Source organism: Dermochelys coriacea, chromosome 6 (genome assembly GCF_009764565.3).
Source record: "Dermochelys coriacea isolate rDerCor1 chromosome 6, rDerCor1.pri.v4, whole genome shotgun sequence".
In the NCBI taxonomy this organism is placed as follows: Eukaryota; Metazoa; Chordata; order Testudines; family Dermochelyidae; genus Dermochelys; species Dermochelys coriacea.
In genome coordinates this window covers 64,582,493-64,596,492 of record NC_050073.1, presented here as the reverse complement: position 1 = coordinate 64,596,492, position 14,000 = coordinate 64,582,493, and the positions used below count along the sequence as shown (strand labels likewise).

Below are 14,000 nucleotides of genomic sequence, written 5' to 3'. Positions count from 1 at the left end.
CCTGAAATACAGCTTTGTAAATTAGGGAATATAACCGTGCCTTTGTGGGTCACAACTGAGAATACCAAATTCGGGACAAACTGCTGCAGAAATAGGGAAGATACACCCCCAAACTGGAGGTTATTTTCCCTTAAGATATACCAAATCAGCAACAAAACTAAACTTCTGTTTCACCACACTGGCTAACAAGAAGTCAGAAAAGCAGTTTCCTTAGGCATTCCAGTCCTAATATCACCACCGAAAACACTAGACTTAAAGATGAGTGGTTCTTTAAAACCAATTTAATCAAATAAAAGGGTTCTTCTGATCCGAAAGGACCAGCCACATACTCAGGTCAATATATAACTCATATCTGACCCAAAAATCACGCTGGGTGTTGCCAATCCTTTCGTATCTAAAGTCTAAAGGTTTACTTATGAAAAAGAAAGAAAGGTGAGAGATAAAAATGGTTAAAGGAATCAAATACATACAATAATTGCAAAGTTCTTGGTTCAGGCTTGTAGCAGTGATGGAATAAACTGCTGGCTTAAGTCATGTCTCTGGTTTCTTCCAACTCATTGGAAAGTCCTCAGTCTCTTGGTTGGAATGCTCCCATCAGTAGAAGTCCATGGTCCAGAGGCTTGAGCAGGAAAGAGGCAAAGCGGTTTCCAGAGCTTTTTATAGCTTCTGCCATGTGGAGAGAAATTCATTGTTTCAAAGCCCTTAGCACAGCTGGTGGAAAATTACAAGTAGCAAGATGGAGTTTGGAGTCACATGGGTAAATCACATGTCCCTGCAAAATTTTGCTTATTCATAGCAGGAAAGTCTATTATCTGTAGATAGGTGTCTCCCATGGTCCATTGTGAGTTAAGTGCTCCTTGATGAACCACTTAATTTGAATAGTCCCTTCAAGATGTGCAGGCTAATACCTTGTAGGCATTACCCCACAAGCAAACATATTTGAATTACAGTATAGAGCCAATGCTCATAACTTCAAATACAAAAATGATACTTGCACACAAATAGCATAATTATATTCAGAAAATGATAACCTTTCCATAGACACCTTACTTGACAACCTTTGTACAAGATTTGTTGCAATTATATAACAGTGGTAGCAACAATGATCTACATGGTCATGTTTTATCAGATAACATAACAGGGAAGCAGAACAATACTTTATATTCTGTACATTCCTATTTCCTGACAGTGGCCAGTACCACATGCTTCAGTTGAAAGCAGAAGAAACTGCAGAGTGGACAATTATGCAACAACCAGCTCATTGCAGATGTTTCTTCCTAACCTGGCCGTTAGTTACCTTTTTGTCCTGAAGCATAAAGATTAGATCTTTTCTTTAAAAATCATATCTAATGTAGCTATAGGAAAAGGAGGACTTGTGGCTCCTTAGAGACTAACAAATTTAGCTCACGAAACCTTATGCTCAAATAAATTTGTTAGTCTCTAAGGTGCCAGAAGTCCTCCTTTTCCTTTTGCAAATACAGACTAACACGGCTGCTACTCTGAAACCTGTCGAAATGTAGCTATAGTTTATGCAGCAAAATTTCACTATTTCTCTGTTATCCTTAATTTGTAATATGTTAAGTACATCTTACTGTGTACTTTTTATATAAAAGTATTTTGATACTCTCAGAGCATGCACTATAATATACAGTACTACAAGATGGTACATGTTCATTTTAGGTAGAAAAACTGTATAATATGTTGTATTTGATATATAATGTGTGATCAAGTAATTAAAGAAGATTGCTATGCACGTACATAAGAGGATAGTGACATTTGCAAATACAACTTGAGTGCATAACTATGGAACCTTAATAGAATGTTGTATAGGATTTCTTAGGTTGTTTTGATGGATTTTTTAAGAGAGATGGAAAATATAAAACAGAAGGAGCTTTATTATTCGGGATGAAACTTAGATGGCAAGTTAAATTGGCAACTTCATGTGTAAATTTCCACATTTGAAATTATTTGAAAAGATACCACTAGAACAGTGCTTCTCAAGCTATCTGGTGTGGGGGACTGGCAATTTTTTTTTTCCGATGTGTGCGCAGACCGGCAGCCGATGGCTCGGTATGTGGACCACCACTTTGAGTAGCACTGCACTAGAACATCTCAATCCTACACACTTTAAAAGATCTCCAGGAGGGACCCCCGTCTCCTATCAAATGCAGGAGCTCTGTACCTAGTGGCAACATTTTATGAACATGGAATTAAATGCAATTCAGAATTAACAAAAGGGTTCAGAAAATACTTTTCAGTACTATTCACCCACCTATAATAATAAGGGAAATCCTAAATAAGATTTTATATTCTCTTGAAGTGGCCTGAGTTTTGATAAACTCAAAACTCTCTGACCTGAGTTTTGATAACTTTCCCTTAAAACATTTTTTTTTTTTACCTGAACTCTCACAACACAGACAGATGGTTCAGGGAAAATAAACTTTGAGGAGTTTCGACACCTCTGGGATAAGCTGAAAAGCTGGCAGGTATTGTTGAGAACTTCTTGTGTTTTTCTTATTCTGTACTTCTTCCATAGAGGCAATGTTCACATAACTATTTCGTCAAAACAGTTCTCTTTCTGAATCCCGCAAAGTATCTACTCACAGTATAATACAGTGGTTCTCAACCTTTCCAGACTATTGTACCCCTTTCAGGAGTCTGATTTCTCTTGCGTGCCCCAAGTTTCACCTCATTTAAAAAACTGTTTGCTTACAAAATCAGACATAAAAATATAAAAGTGTCACAGCACACTTACTGAAAAATTGCTCAGTTTCCCATTTTTACCGTATAATTATAAAATAAATTTGATTGGAATACACAACTCACAGCATCCTCCTCCTTGCTAGTATTCAGGGACTGAGAGCAGACCCACCTGGCAACCCATCTCTGACAAGATGTGAATATAGAGCAAAAGGCAACTCATCAACTGTTTAAAGTCTAGATTATAAATAGCTTCTATATATCAAAATTAAGGTACTGAATTGTTTACTGGCAGCCAATGCAGTTTGCAGTGGAATTTGAGTTATGCAGCACTGAGCAAAATAGGTTTGTTCATTTTTTCAGCACCTCTCATGTGCTAGATATTCCAAAGTGTTTGCAAAGCAGTGAGTTAGATCAGTGGTTTTCAACCTCTTTTCATTTGCGGCCCCCTAAAATGTTTTGAATGGAAGTGCAGACTCTTTGGAAATTTTAGACATAGTCTGCAGACCCCTAGGGTTGAAAAACCACTGAGTTAGATGATAATACAGCGATCATATAAGCAAATGTAACTATCATTATGTACTCTGTAATGGCTTACCCAGAGACTTGGGAATAACAACCTGATTTATATAGCAAAACGGTCTATTAGCCAGGGCACTGGGATTATTCCCAACTTTTTTCTGTAAAGGGCCCTGGATCTTTAATTTCTAACTGGGCAGCCAACAGACATAAGAAAGAAGGGCCTTGGTACAACATCTCATCTGAGCGATAGCCCTACAATAATGCAGCATCCTTACAACTGCACTGCAGTGTCATCATTCTTTACATGCACTTGCCTCAATGTGTGTGGGATGGAACACACAACTTTCACAGGCAATCATTATTCTTCAGTTACCCACCACTCTACTCTGTATGGAATTTGTCTAGCCTTTGAAGCCTAGATACTAGAGTGAAAATCATAGCCCTACTCAGCAGCCCAGTCAGCTTTGTTTTTCCACAAAATGACCAAACTTTATTCCTGATATTTATTTTTTTCTTTTCCAGAAAATTTTCAAACATTATGACACAGATCATTCTGGCACCATTAACAGTTATGAGATGCGTAATGCAGTCAAAGATGCAGGTATTGCACAGTACTCAAAGCCCTGTATTTTTGGATAGGGATTCATCTAAATCCATGCTCTCTTACTCTCCTCTTGTTCCTACCCTTCCTGTACCCATATAGTAAAAATGAGAAGTACAGTGCAGCCTTTTAAAGGAATATGCCCTAGAAAAACCTGGATACTGAGCTGTTGCCCTGGACAAATTTTCACATGTCCAAACTGCAAGGAAAACACTTTGTGTTTTGAAGACTGAATCTTCTGTTCAGCCAGTTCTACCTTTCAGTGGTAAACAATATTTTGCCTTCCCTGTGTACCTTCAATCAAAGATCTCAGGGAGCTTTACAAACATTAATTAATTGCCTGGCACAGCTAGCAAGTTTTTTGCAGCTCCATGTGTGACATTTCTCAAGAATGGGAAGTCACCTATTTCCCCCAGGGTTCCTGCCAAATAGGGGCAACTGATGTGAAGGAGGCAGGGACCTTGTGTTCCCAACACACCTCACAAGCACGGGAAGGGAGGAGGCAAGGAGCAGCAGTGAGCGTTACTGAGCCAGTAAGAGGACGTTCCTGGGCCATTGATACAGCAAGCCTGGAGTAGCCTGGGAGGGTTGTTGTAGGTGGAATCGGAAGCAGCCTCCCTTATTCAGCCCTCCCCGTTCTTGCCCCATTTTGTCCACTTCACCCCCTGTCCCCTCTTATCCCTCTTCCCTTCCCTTCCCTTGCCTACCTGCTCCTGCTGATATTGCTGCCACAATTCCTTGCCCCCCCCCAAGTCTGGGCCTGGGGTTCCCTCCTGGATGGCCAGATACTGACAGGTAAGAGAAGTTACCTGGCTGCTTCTAGCCACAGTGGCACCAGGTGACCAGGAGGAGCGATAGTAGCTCTTTGCCTATAGCTTGCTCACAGCTCTGCTGATTACAGGGGATGCCTGCTGAGCTGCAGGCAGGTGGGACTAGGGTTGCTAGTTTTAATTGGATATATTCCTGGAGGTTTCATCCAGTGACATAATCTTTAATTAAAGATCAATCTTTAATTCCTGGAGACTACAGGACAATCCTGGAGGGTTGGCAACCCTAGGAGGGACAGGATGGCAAGATGCATGACACTTGGTAGCCCTGCCCCTGTGAGGTAGGGAAGTGTTATTGGGGAACTCAGCATCTCCTACCTGCTTTATATCAGGGGAGGAGATGGTTTGCTCTTTAGCCTTTCACTGCTTATATCAGTGCTGTCCAGTCTTAGTAAATGAAGCCTGGCCACTTCCATAACCCTCATCCACTCAGTGTGGTATTCTGTCCGTCTCAGTGGGGGCTGGGTTGTATAAAGGTTGATGAGCTGGTTGCAGGCTACGTTCCCTATAAGCTGTGTGGCCTCACAGCAGGCCATCAAGGACCATGCAGGGGCCTGGCCTAGAGAGGAGAGGAGAGGTGTAGGGTAGAGGGTGTGCAGGGGGTGTGCAGGGCTGCGGCAGGGAGAGGCGCCTCTCCCCTGGCCCCGGCCCCAGGGCTGTCATGGCAAGAGAGGGTTGGGGGCAGTCCTCTCTCCCTGCTGCAGCCCTGGGGCAGCCTGCACCCTAAACTCCTCATCCCCAGCCCCACCCCAGAGCCCACACCCCCAGCCGGAGCCCCTGCCCCCCAACCCTGAGCCTGCTCCAAACCCCTTGGCCCCACCTCCACCACACATCACCTCCATATTGGTGCACATAATAAAATTCATTCCGCACATGGATGTAAAAACTTGGAGCAGTGGTTGCAGGCACAGCTAAGAGCTGGCTCCTTTAGCTCAGACAAGAAGACTATGCTTTTAGAAGCTGAGGCCCAAGGTTCTATCCCAGCTCTGACAAACCACCCAGGGGTGCAGTGTTGCACTTATCTCAAACAGCAGAACTCCTCCACTGGGTATGAGTATACGGGCAGGGGAAGGAGAGGATGGCAACTTCAGGCCGCACATCCTGCGGTGTGCTGAATACCCACTGACTCGGGAGCCAGTGCAAGCGGGGCTTCTGCTGCTTAGTAGAGGGCACCACTCTCCAGTCAGGCTGTAAAGGTTCACCCTCATAGAAGTTGTTGTGGATTTTTTAAATTATGCAAATACAGTTAAAGCACACTAAAAGTTTTTCCACCTGCACAGTATTATCCCCACTTTACAGACATGGAAACTGAGTCACAGAGCAGTTCAGTTATCGGCCCAAGGTCACACAGAGAATCTACAGTTGAGCCAAATCTTTTGACCCCCCACTCATGTGCCTTAATCACAAAGCCTCTGTTCCAGTTTGGTGGGGGGTGGGGGTCTATCTTAGTTTCTTCTTAATAATGGGGGATCTTTAAATTTCCACCTGCCCTTCAGTAAGAAAGTACCCTTAAAAAAACTGTACTGTTCCTTCCCACCCCCAAGCATGCAACATAATTAAATAGAATTCACCCTGCAGACCAGGTGGCTGCTTCATCTCTCCCAAACTCATTAGCATACCTGCTTCTAGAGAGACTATATAGGCCCTGACAAATTCCATTACCAGTGACTGCTGCTAAGGGAGGGAGAGTATTTCATCATTCAGAAACTCATGAGCTTTGTTATGAACCTTAATGTGAAGACATTGGTAAAGTCTCTATATCAATATTTTGTGCATTGCTCAGGCAGCTATATTTCGGTTTTGGCAAAACCTCAATCATCAAATTTTGGTTTTTACAAGGACAAATAAAAAAAAGCTACACCTGGGTTTTGATTTACATGCTACTGGAATATGGTACATTTTACAGGTTTCTCATTCTTGCTAGTAAAATTACTAGCCTAAAATAATATTCTTTGTTCTTTAAATAATTCTCTTAAACTAGGAGAGGAATAAAATGTAAAATAAACTATAAACCCATGCTTAATATTGAAAACCCACATATTCTGTGTGAATATGCATGTAACCAGCCCCCAGCAATGCCCAAATTCAGATAAATGCCTCTAATAAGCCCATCTGCAGCACTGGTTGACTAACTGCACATTCCTATACAGTATGTAGATGGGTAATATTGAGGCTGGAGTTTGTAAGTTTTAATCATTTATTTTTTGCCACTGTACAGGTTTATTGTTGTAACACCTACTTTCCTCGCTGATCCCTGTCTGAGTTTTTGTTACTCCAGCCCCTTATTTCATCAGGTCTAAATTAGATTTTAAACTCTTTGTGGCAAGGACCTTCTCTTCACAGTGATAATGGGAGGTAATGAGCACACTTTTGGCCACTTGAAAACAGTAATTTCAAAATGTTGTTTCCTTTTAAGAGAGTAACCTGACACCATAAAGCTTCCTGCATTTTTATTTTTCTTGGATCACTCAGCTTGGACCTTTGGTATATGCTTAGGCCCAGAAACTGATGACTACATACAAAGCTTTTTCTTCCCTGTCGGTCTGGTACCAGAACCGTGCCAAGAGCTGAAACACAGCTGTCTTCTGTTTTTCTTCCTTCTCAGGATTCTGCCTCAACAAGCAGCTCTATGACATCATTACAATGCGCTATGCTGACAGAAACATGAACATTGACTTTGATAGCTTTATCTGCTGCTTTGTGCGACTGGAAGGAATGTTCAGTAAGTGCCTGTCCAATTTTTACTGTACTTCTTCTTGTGCTATCCCTCTCTCAGCCAGGAGCACATGGGTCATCCCTGGCAAAAATTGCTGTAAAGCACTATTGAAAGCTTAATTGCAGTGACCATTATGAAAATTAGCTGATTTCAATAATGAACATCATCTATTCTGGAGTGCTTCTCTCTTGTTGTAAGCTATGAGTTTCAGGCTCTGTAAGCTCCCTCACAGCAGCGGCTGTTTTATATTCATTAGTAGGATGACCAGATGTCCCGTTTTTAAAGGGACAGTCCCTTATTTAAGCTCTCCTGCAGGTGTCCTGACTTTTTCTTAAAAACAGGCAAATTGTCCTGCATTGTCTGCCTCCACCCATCAGTACCAGTGGGTCCTGCTGCTGGCCAGATCCCTGCTCACCAGCTGCCCAGGTGGAGGTTCAGTGGCTGATGATGGGGGTGGGTGTGCTAGGCTGGTGGCAGGGCGAAGCTGCAGTGCATGGGGTCGACCGCTTCCCCTGGTGGTCCATCAGCGCAGCCCCCCCCCTGCGTGCAACCTTATGGCTAGCAGGGCCCCGTTTCCAGCCAATGCTGGCTGCATGCTGCGGCAGCTGATAAGTACTGGCAGGCACCAGGGTGCGGCTGGTTACACGTCGCCTCTGCTGCCCACCTATCGGCCTTTTGCATATGCCTCCTTTCGCTGTCCTCTCCCTGCTTTGCCCCTTCGCCCCCTAGCCCCGCTGCTCCGCTGTATCCCTCCCGCCCTAGCAGGGCACATCCCACTCCCAGCGCTGTGAGGAGAACCAACCCCTGGTCAGAGCACTCAGCTCACCAGCAGCCTGGCCCGCAGGCTCCTTCCTCCCCACAGTGCCTCTGGCTGGGCTGGCACCCCAGAAAAGCCCAAGACCCTCCAGCCCTGGGCACTGGTCAGGAGGCGCCAAGCCCTGCATGTGCCAATGCCCCATGCAGTGCTGGCACAGGGCATCCTCCAGTCTCCGCCCCTCAGCTAAGCTCTGGAGGTGGGGGAGAGAAGCGATTTCCAGCCTTTTCCCGCCCTGAACCTGCTGGCTCCACAGCAGCCCCCCGGGCAGGGGCTTAGCACCCTCTTCACACACCCCCAACTGCCCAGATTCCTGCCCCCAGGGAGCGCGGGGCTGCTCCATCCCCTAGGAACCCTCCCCTGCTGAGCCACCTCTCTGGCTGGTTCGCTGAAGCCCCTACAATCAGGTTCCCTGAACCCTGGTGCACAATGCATCCTTAGGGCTTAACCCCTTTGTGCCTGAGCTGTAAACAGGGAGTTTGAGTGGGAGTTCTGTTGGAGGAGAAGGTATCTGTACTTGGTTTTGTATTTATTTATGTGTGTGTAGAGGCTTGTAGGGCTTTGTGCTGGGAGAGAAGCTGAGCCCTGATTAGGGGGCGGGGCTTCTCTGATTGGGGTCCTATAAAGGTAGCCAGCCAGTCAGGCAGTGGCACAGGAGCCAGTAAACAAAGGAGTTTGAATTGTGGTTCTTGTTTGGGGTTTGTTTTTGCTGTAGGGGGTGGTCTTTTGGTGTGGCTTGTGTTTCCCAGATTAACAGGACTTAGGTGGGAAGGCTATGACAGATACGGAGGCAGCAGTGGGAGTAACTTGTGTAGTGGAAGACACAATGAGGATGACTGGATGTGGAAGCTGTGGTATGTACATGATCCTGGAGGAGGGACCTGGTATGAGTTTTTTCTGCATGAAATGCCGTCTGATAGAGCTGATGGAGGAAAAGATCCGAGGTCTGGAAATGCAAGTGGAAATTCTGGTTGAATTTAGGAAGGGGTTTGAGCAGATGATGGAGCAAAGACATGGGGTATCTGAAGAGAAAAGCTCAGACTTACAGATGGAAGCAGGCCTGGGGAATTTTGAGGGGAGACTGGGTGAGAAAAGTGATCAGTGGAAGCATGTGACTAAAAGAACCAGGCAGAGGAAAAGACGGGCTAGTGAAGGAGAAATAGAGCTTAGGAACAGGTTTGCAGAGTTGGAAAATGAAGAAGGGGCTCAGCAGGTAGTCGCTGAAGGTGGAAGGGCAAGGAAGAAGAGAAAAGAGGCTAGTCCTATAGGAAAAGGGGAAGAGGCAAGGGAGACTACACCAAATATAAGCCCCAGGAGGATACAGGATGGGTTGAAGAAGATTATAAGGGAAAATAGGAATGGAAAGAACCTGCAGCCAGAGGGAACAGGGGAGAGACTGGAGAATAGCACTGTCACCAGGAAAAGGCAAGTCTATGTGATCGGGGACTCTTTATTGAGAAGAATAGACGGGCTCTATTCTAGAGCTGATCCAGAGAATAGAAGGGTGTGCTGTCTTCCAGATGCTAAAATACGGGATGTAGGTTGAAAAGGATCTTAAAGGGAGCGGGAAAGAATCCCCTAATTATCCTTCATGTGGGAACAAATGATACGGCTAGATTCTTGCTGGAAAGTATTAAGGGAGACTATGCTAGGCTGAGGAAGATGCTGAAGAAAATTGAGGCTCAGGTGATCTTTAGTGGGATTCTGCCTGTTCTTAGAGAAGGGCAACAAAGGTGTGACAAGATTGACTGTCAACAGATGACTTAGGCAGTTGTGCTATAAGGAAGGCTTTGGGATGTATGGCCACTGGGAGGCATTCATGGACAGAGGACAGTTCTCTCGGGGTGGACTTCATCTGAGTAGGGAAGGAAATAGACTTCTAGGATGGAGGCTGGCACAACTGATAAAGAGAGCTTTAAACTAGGAATTTGGGGGAGATGGTTGGGAAATGTCCAGTTAATCTCCACGCCAGATTTTAGCATTGAGAGGGAAGAAGATGAAGTAAGAAAGGATACAGCTGTGGGTAGGAGAATGTATACAAGGAGCGAGGGCAGTGTGGATACCAGTCTAATAGGTTATACTGGCTGTAGAATGACTGTGCCTAATAGGGTACAAAATGTGAGCGAGGCCAAAGAGCAAAAATTAAGATGTTTGTACACCAATGTGAGGAGCCTAGGTAACAAAATGGAGGAACTAGAGCTACTGGTGCTGGAAGTGAAACCAGATATTATAGGGATAACAGAAACATGGTGGAATAGTAGTCATGACTGGACTACAGCTATTGAAGGGTATGTGCTGTTTAGGAAAGACAGAAATAAAGGTAAAGGTGGTGGAGTAGCATTGTATATCAATGATGAGGTAGAATGTAAAGAAATAAGAAGCGATGCAATGGATAAGACAGAGTCCGTCTGGGCAAAAATTACATTGGGGAAGATAACTAGTAGAGCCTCTCCTATGATAGTGCTTGGGATGTGCTATAGACCGCCGGAATCTAATTTGGATATGGATAGAGCCCTTTTTAATGTTTTTAATAAAGTAAATACTAATGGAAACTGCGTGATCATGGGAGATTTTAACTTCCCAGATATAGACTGGAGGACCAGTGCTAGTAATAATAAGAGGGCTCAGATTTTCCTAGATGCGCTAGCTGATGGATTCCTTCATCAAGTAGTTGCTAAACCAACTAGAGGGGATGTCATTTTAGATTTGGTTTTGGTGAGTAGTGAGGACCTCATAGAAGAAATGGTTGTAGGGAATAATCTTGATTTAAGTGATCATGAGCTAATTGAGTTCAAACTGAATGGAAGGATTAACAAAAATAAATCTGCCACTAGGGTTTTTGATTTCAAAAGGGCTGACTTTCAAAAATTAAGGAAATTAGTTAGGGAAGTGGATTGGACTGAAGAATTTATGGATCTAAAGGTAGAGGAGGCCTGGGATTACTTTAAATCAAAGCTGCAGAAGCTATCGGAAGCCTGCATCCCAAGAAAGGGGAAAAAATTCATAGGCAGGAGTTGTAGACCAAGCTAGATGAGCAAGCATCTTAGAGAGGTGATTAAGAAGAAGTAGAAAGCATACAGGGAGTGGAAGATGGGAGGGATCAGCAAGGAAAGCTACCTTATTGAGGTCAGAACATGTAGGGATAAAGTGAGACAGGCTAAAAGTCGAGTAGAGTTGGACCTTGCAAAGGGAATTGAAACCAATAGTAAAAGGTTCTATAGCCATATAAAGAAGAAGTGGGGTCGCTAAACACTGAGGATGGAGTGGAGGTTAATCTAGGCATGGCCCAATATCTAAACAAATACTTTGTCTCCATCTTTAATAAGGCTAAAGAGAATCTTAGGGATAATGGTAGCATGACAAATGGGAATGAGGATATGGAGGTAGATATTACCATATCTGAGGTCGAAGCGAAACTCAAACAGCTTAATGGGACTAAATCGGGGACCCCAGATAATCTTCATCCAAGAATATTAAAGGAATTGGCACCTGAAATTGCAAGCCCATTAGCAAGAATTTTTAATGAATCTGTAAACTCGGGAGTTGTACCAAATGATTGGAGAATTGCTAATATAGTTTCTATTTTTAAGAAAGGGAAAAAAAGTGATCCGGGTAACTACAGGCCAGTTAGTTTGACATCTGTAGTACGCAAGGTCCTGGAAAAAATTTTGAAGGAGAAATTAGTTAAGGACATTGAAGTCAATGGTAAATGGGACAAAATACAACATGGTTTTACAAAAGGTAGATCGTGTCAAACCAACCTAATCTCCTTCTTTGAGAAAGTAACAGATTTTTTAGACAAAGGAAAAACAGTGGATCTAATTTACCTACATTTCAGTAAGGTGTTTGTTACCGTGCCACATGGGGAATTATTAGTTAAATTGGAAAAGATGGGAATCAATATGAACATCTAAAGGTGGATAAGGAATTGGTTAAAGGGAAGACTACAACAGGTCCTACTGAAAGGCAAACTGTCAGGCTGGAGGGAGGTTACCAGTGGAGTTCCTCAGGGATCAGTTCTGGGACCAATCTTATTTAATCTTTTTATTACTGACCTCGGCATAAGAAGTGGGAGTGTGCTAATAAAGTTTGCAGATGATACAAAGTTGGGAGGTATTGCCAATTCAGAGAAGGATCGGGATATTCTACAGGAGGATCTGGATGACCTTGTAAACTGGAGTAATAGTAATAGGATGAAATTTAATAGTGAGAAGTGTAAGGTTATGCATTTAGGGATTAATAACAAGAATTTTAGTTATAAGTTGGGGACGCATCAATTAGAAGTAACGGAAGAGGAGAAGGACCTTGGAGTATTGGTTGATCATAGGATGACTATGAGCTGCCAATCTGATATGGCTGTGAAAAAAGCTAATGTGTTTTTGGGATGCATCAGGAGAGGTATTTCCAATAGGGATAAGGAGGTTTTAGTACCATTATTCAAGGCACTGGTGAGACCTCACCTGGAATACTGTGTGCAGTTCTGGTCTCCCATGTTTAAAAAGGATGAATTCAAACTGGAGCAGGTACAGAGAAGGGCTACTAGGATGATCCGAGGAATGGAAAACTTGTCTTATGAAAGGAGACTTAAGGAGCTTGGCTTGTTTAGCCTAACTAAAAGAAGGTTGAGGGGAGATATGATTGCTCTCTATAAATATATCAGAGGGATAAATACAGGAGAGGGAGAGGAATTATTTCAGCTCAGCACCAATGTGGACACAAGAACAAATGGGTATAAACTGGCCACCAGGAAGTTTAGACTTGAAATTAGACGAAGGTTTCTAACCATCAGAGGAGTGAAGTTTTGGAATAACCTTCCAAGGGAAGCAGTGGGGGCAAAAGATCTATCTGGCTTTAAGATTCTACTCCATAAGTTTATGGAGAAGATGGTATGATGGGATAATGTGACTTTGGTAATTAATTGATCTTTAAATATTCAGGGTAAATAGGCCTAATCCCTTGAGATGGGATATTAGATGGATGGGATCTGAGTTACCCAGGAAAGAATTTTCTGTAGTATCTGGCTGGTGAATCTTGCCCATATGCTCAGGGTTTAGCTGATCGCCATATTTGGGGTCGGGAAGGAATTTTCCTCTAGGGCACATTGGAAGAGGCCCTGCAGGTTTTTCGCCTTCCTCTGTAGCATGGGGCACAGGTCACTTGAGGGGGATTCTCTGCTCCTTGAAGTCTTTAAACCACAATTTGAGGACTTCAATAGCTCAGACATAGGTGAGGTTTTTTGTAGGAGTAGGTGGGTGAGATTGTGGCCTGCGTTGTGCAGGAGGTCGGACTAGATGATCAGAATGGTCCCTTCTGACCTTGGTATCTATGACAGGAGGCGGCTGGGTTACGTCTGTGGCCAGCAGCAGCCTGGAGGTATTAGCTGCCTTTTGACACTATGCGGGCAGGAAGAGACAAACTGCTTCCAGCCATGGGTTGAGGGCAAGGGGGAAGGGGAGAGGAAGAGATGAGCTCTACAAAGACACAAATCAGGTCATCTCTTCCTCCTCTCCTGCGGCTGGAAGCAGCTCCCATCCCTTCCAACCCACACAATGCCAAAAGACTGCTGCTGGCCATATTCTGGTGTGAACCCTGGCAGAAATTGCGGGGGAAGCATGTGACCCCATCTGCCCCGCCCCCCCATGTGTTGCCTCAGGAAGATACAGCACCAGGTACTGGGAGAGGCGGGTCTGTCCCAGGGCCCCAGCCAGGCATGGAGGGCAGAGAGCACCAGACAGGGAGGGTCAGGTTGGTTGGTCACCCCCCCTCCCGCCCCTGTGTGAGAGAAGGGTACGGGTGTGTGTGTCACCTCTTTCCACATGA

At 44.2% G+C, this 14,000-nt stretch overlaps 1 protein-coding gene across 3 annotated transcripts in view; it reads left to right on the top strand.

Annotated features, from left to right (window-relative positions):
- The window catches only part of CAPN3 (calpain 3), a 79,387-nt gene that overhangs the window by 54,110 nt on the left and 11,277 nt on the right, over positions 1-14,000 (top strand). For all 3 annotated transcript variants that reach the window (XM_038404998.2, XM_038405000.2, XM_038405001.2), the window contains 3 exons: positions 2,418-2,486; positions 3,745-3,823; positions 7,256-7,372. In XM_038404998.2, the coding sequence (XP_038260926.1) occupies positions 2,418-2,486; positions 3,745-3,823; positions 7,256-7,372 (265 nt within the window). The remainder of the gene's footprint in view (positions 1-2,417; positions 2,487-3,744; positions 3,824-7,255; positions 7,373-14,000) is intronic.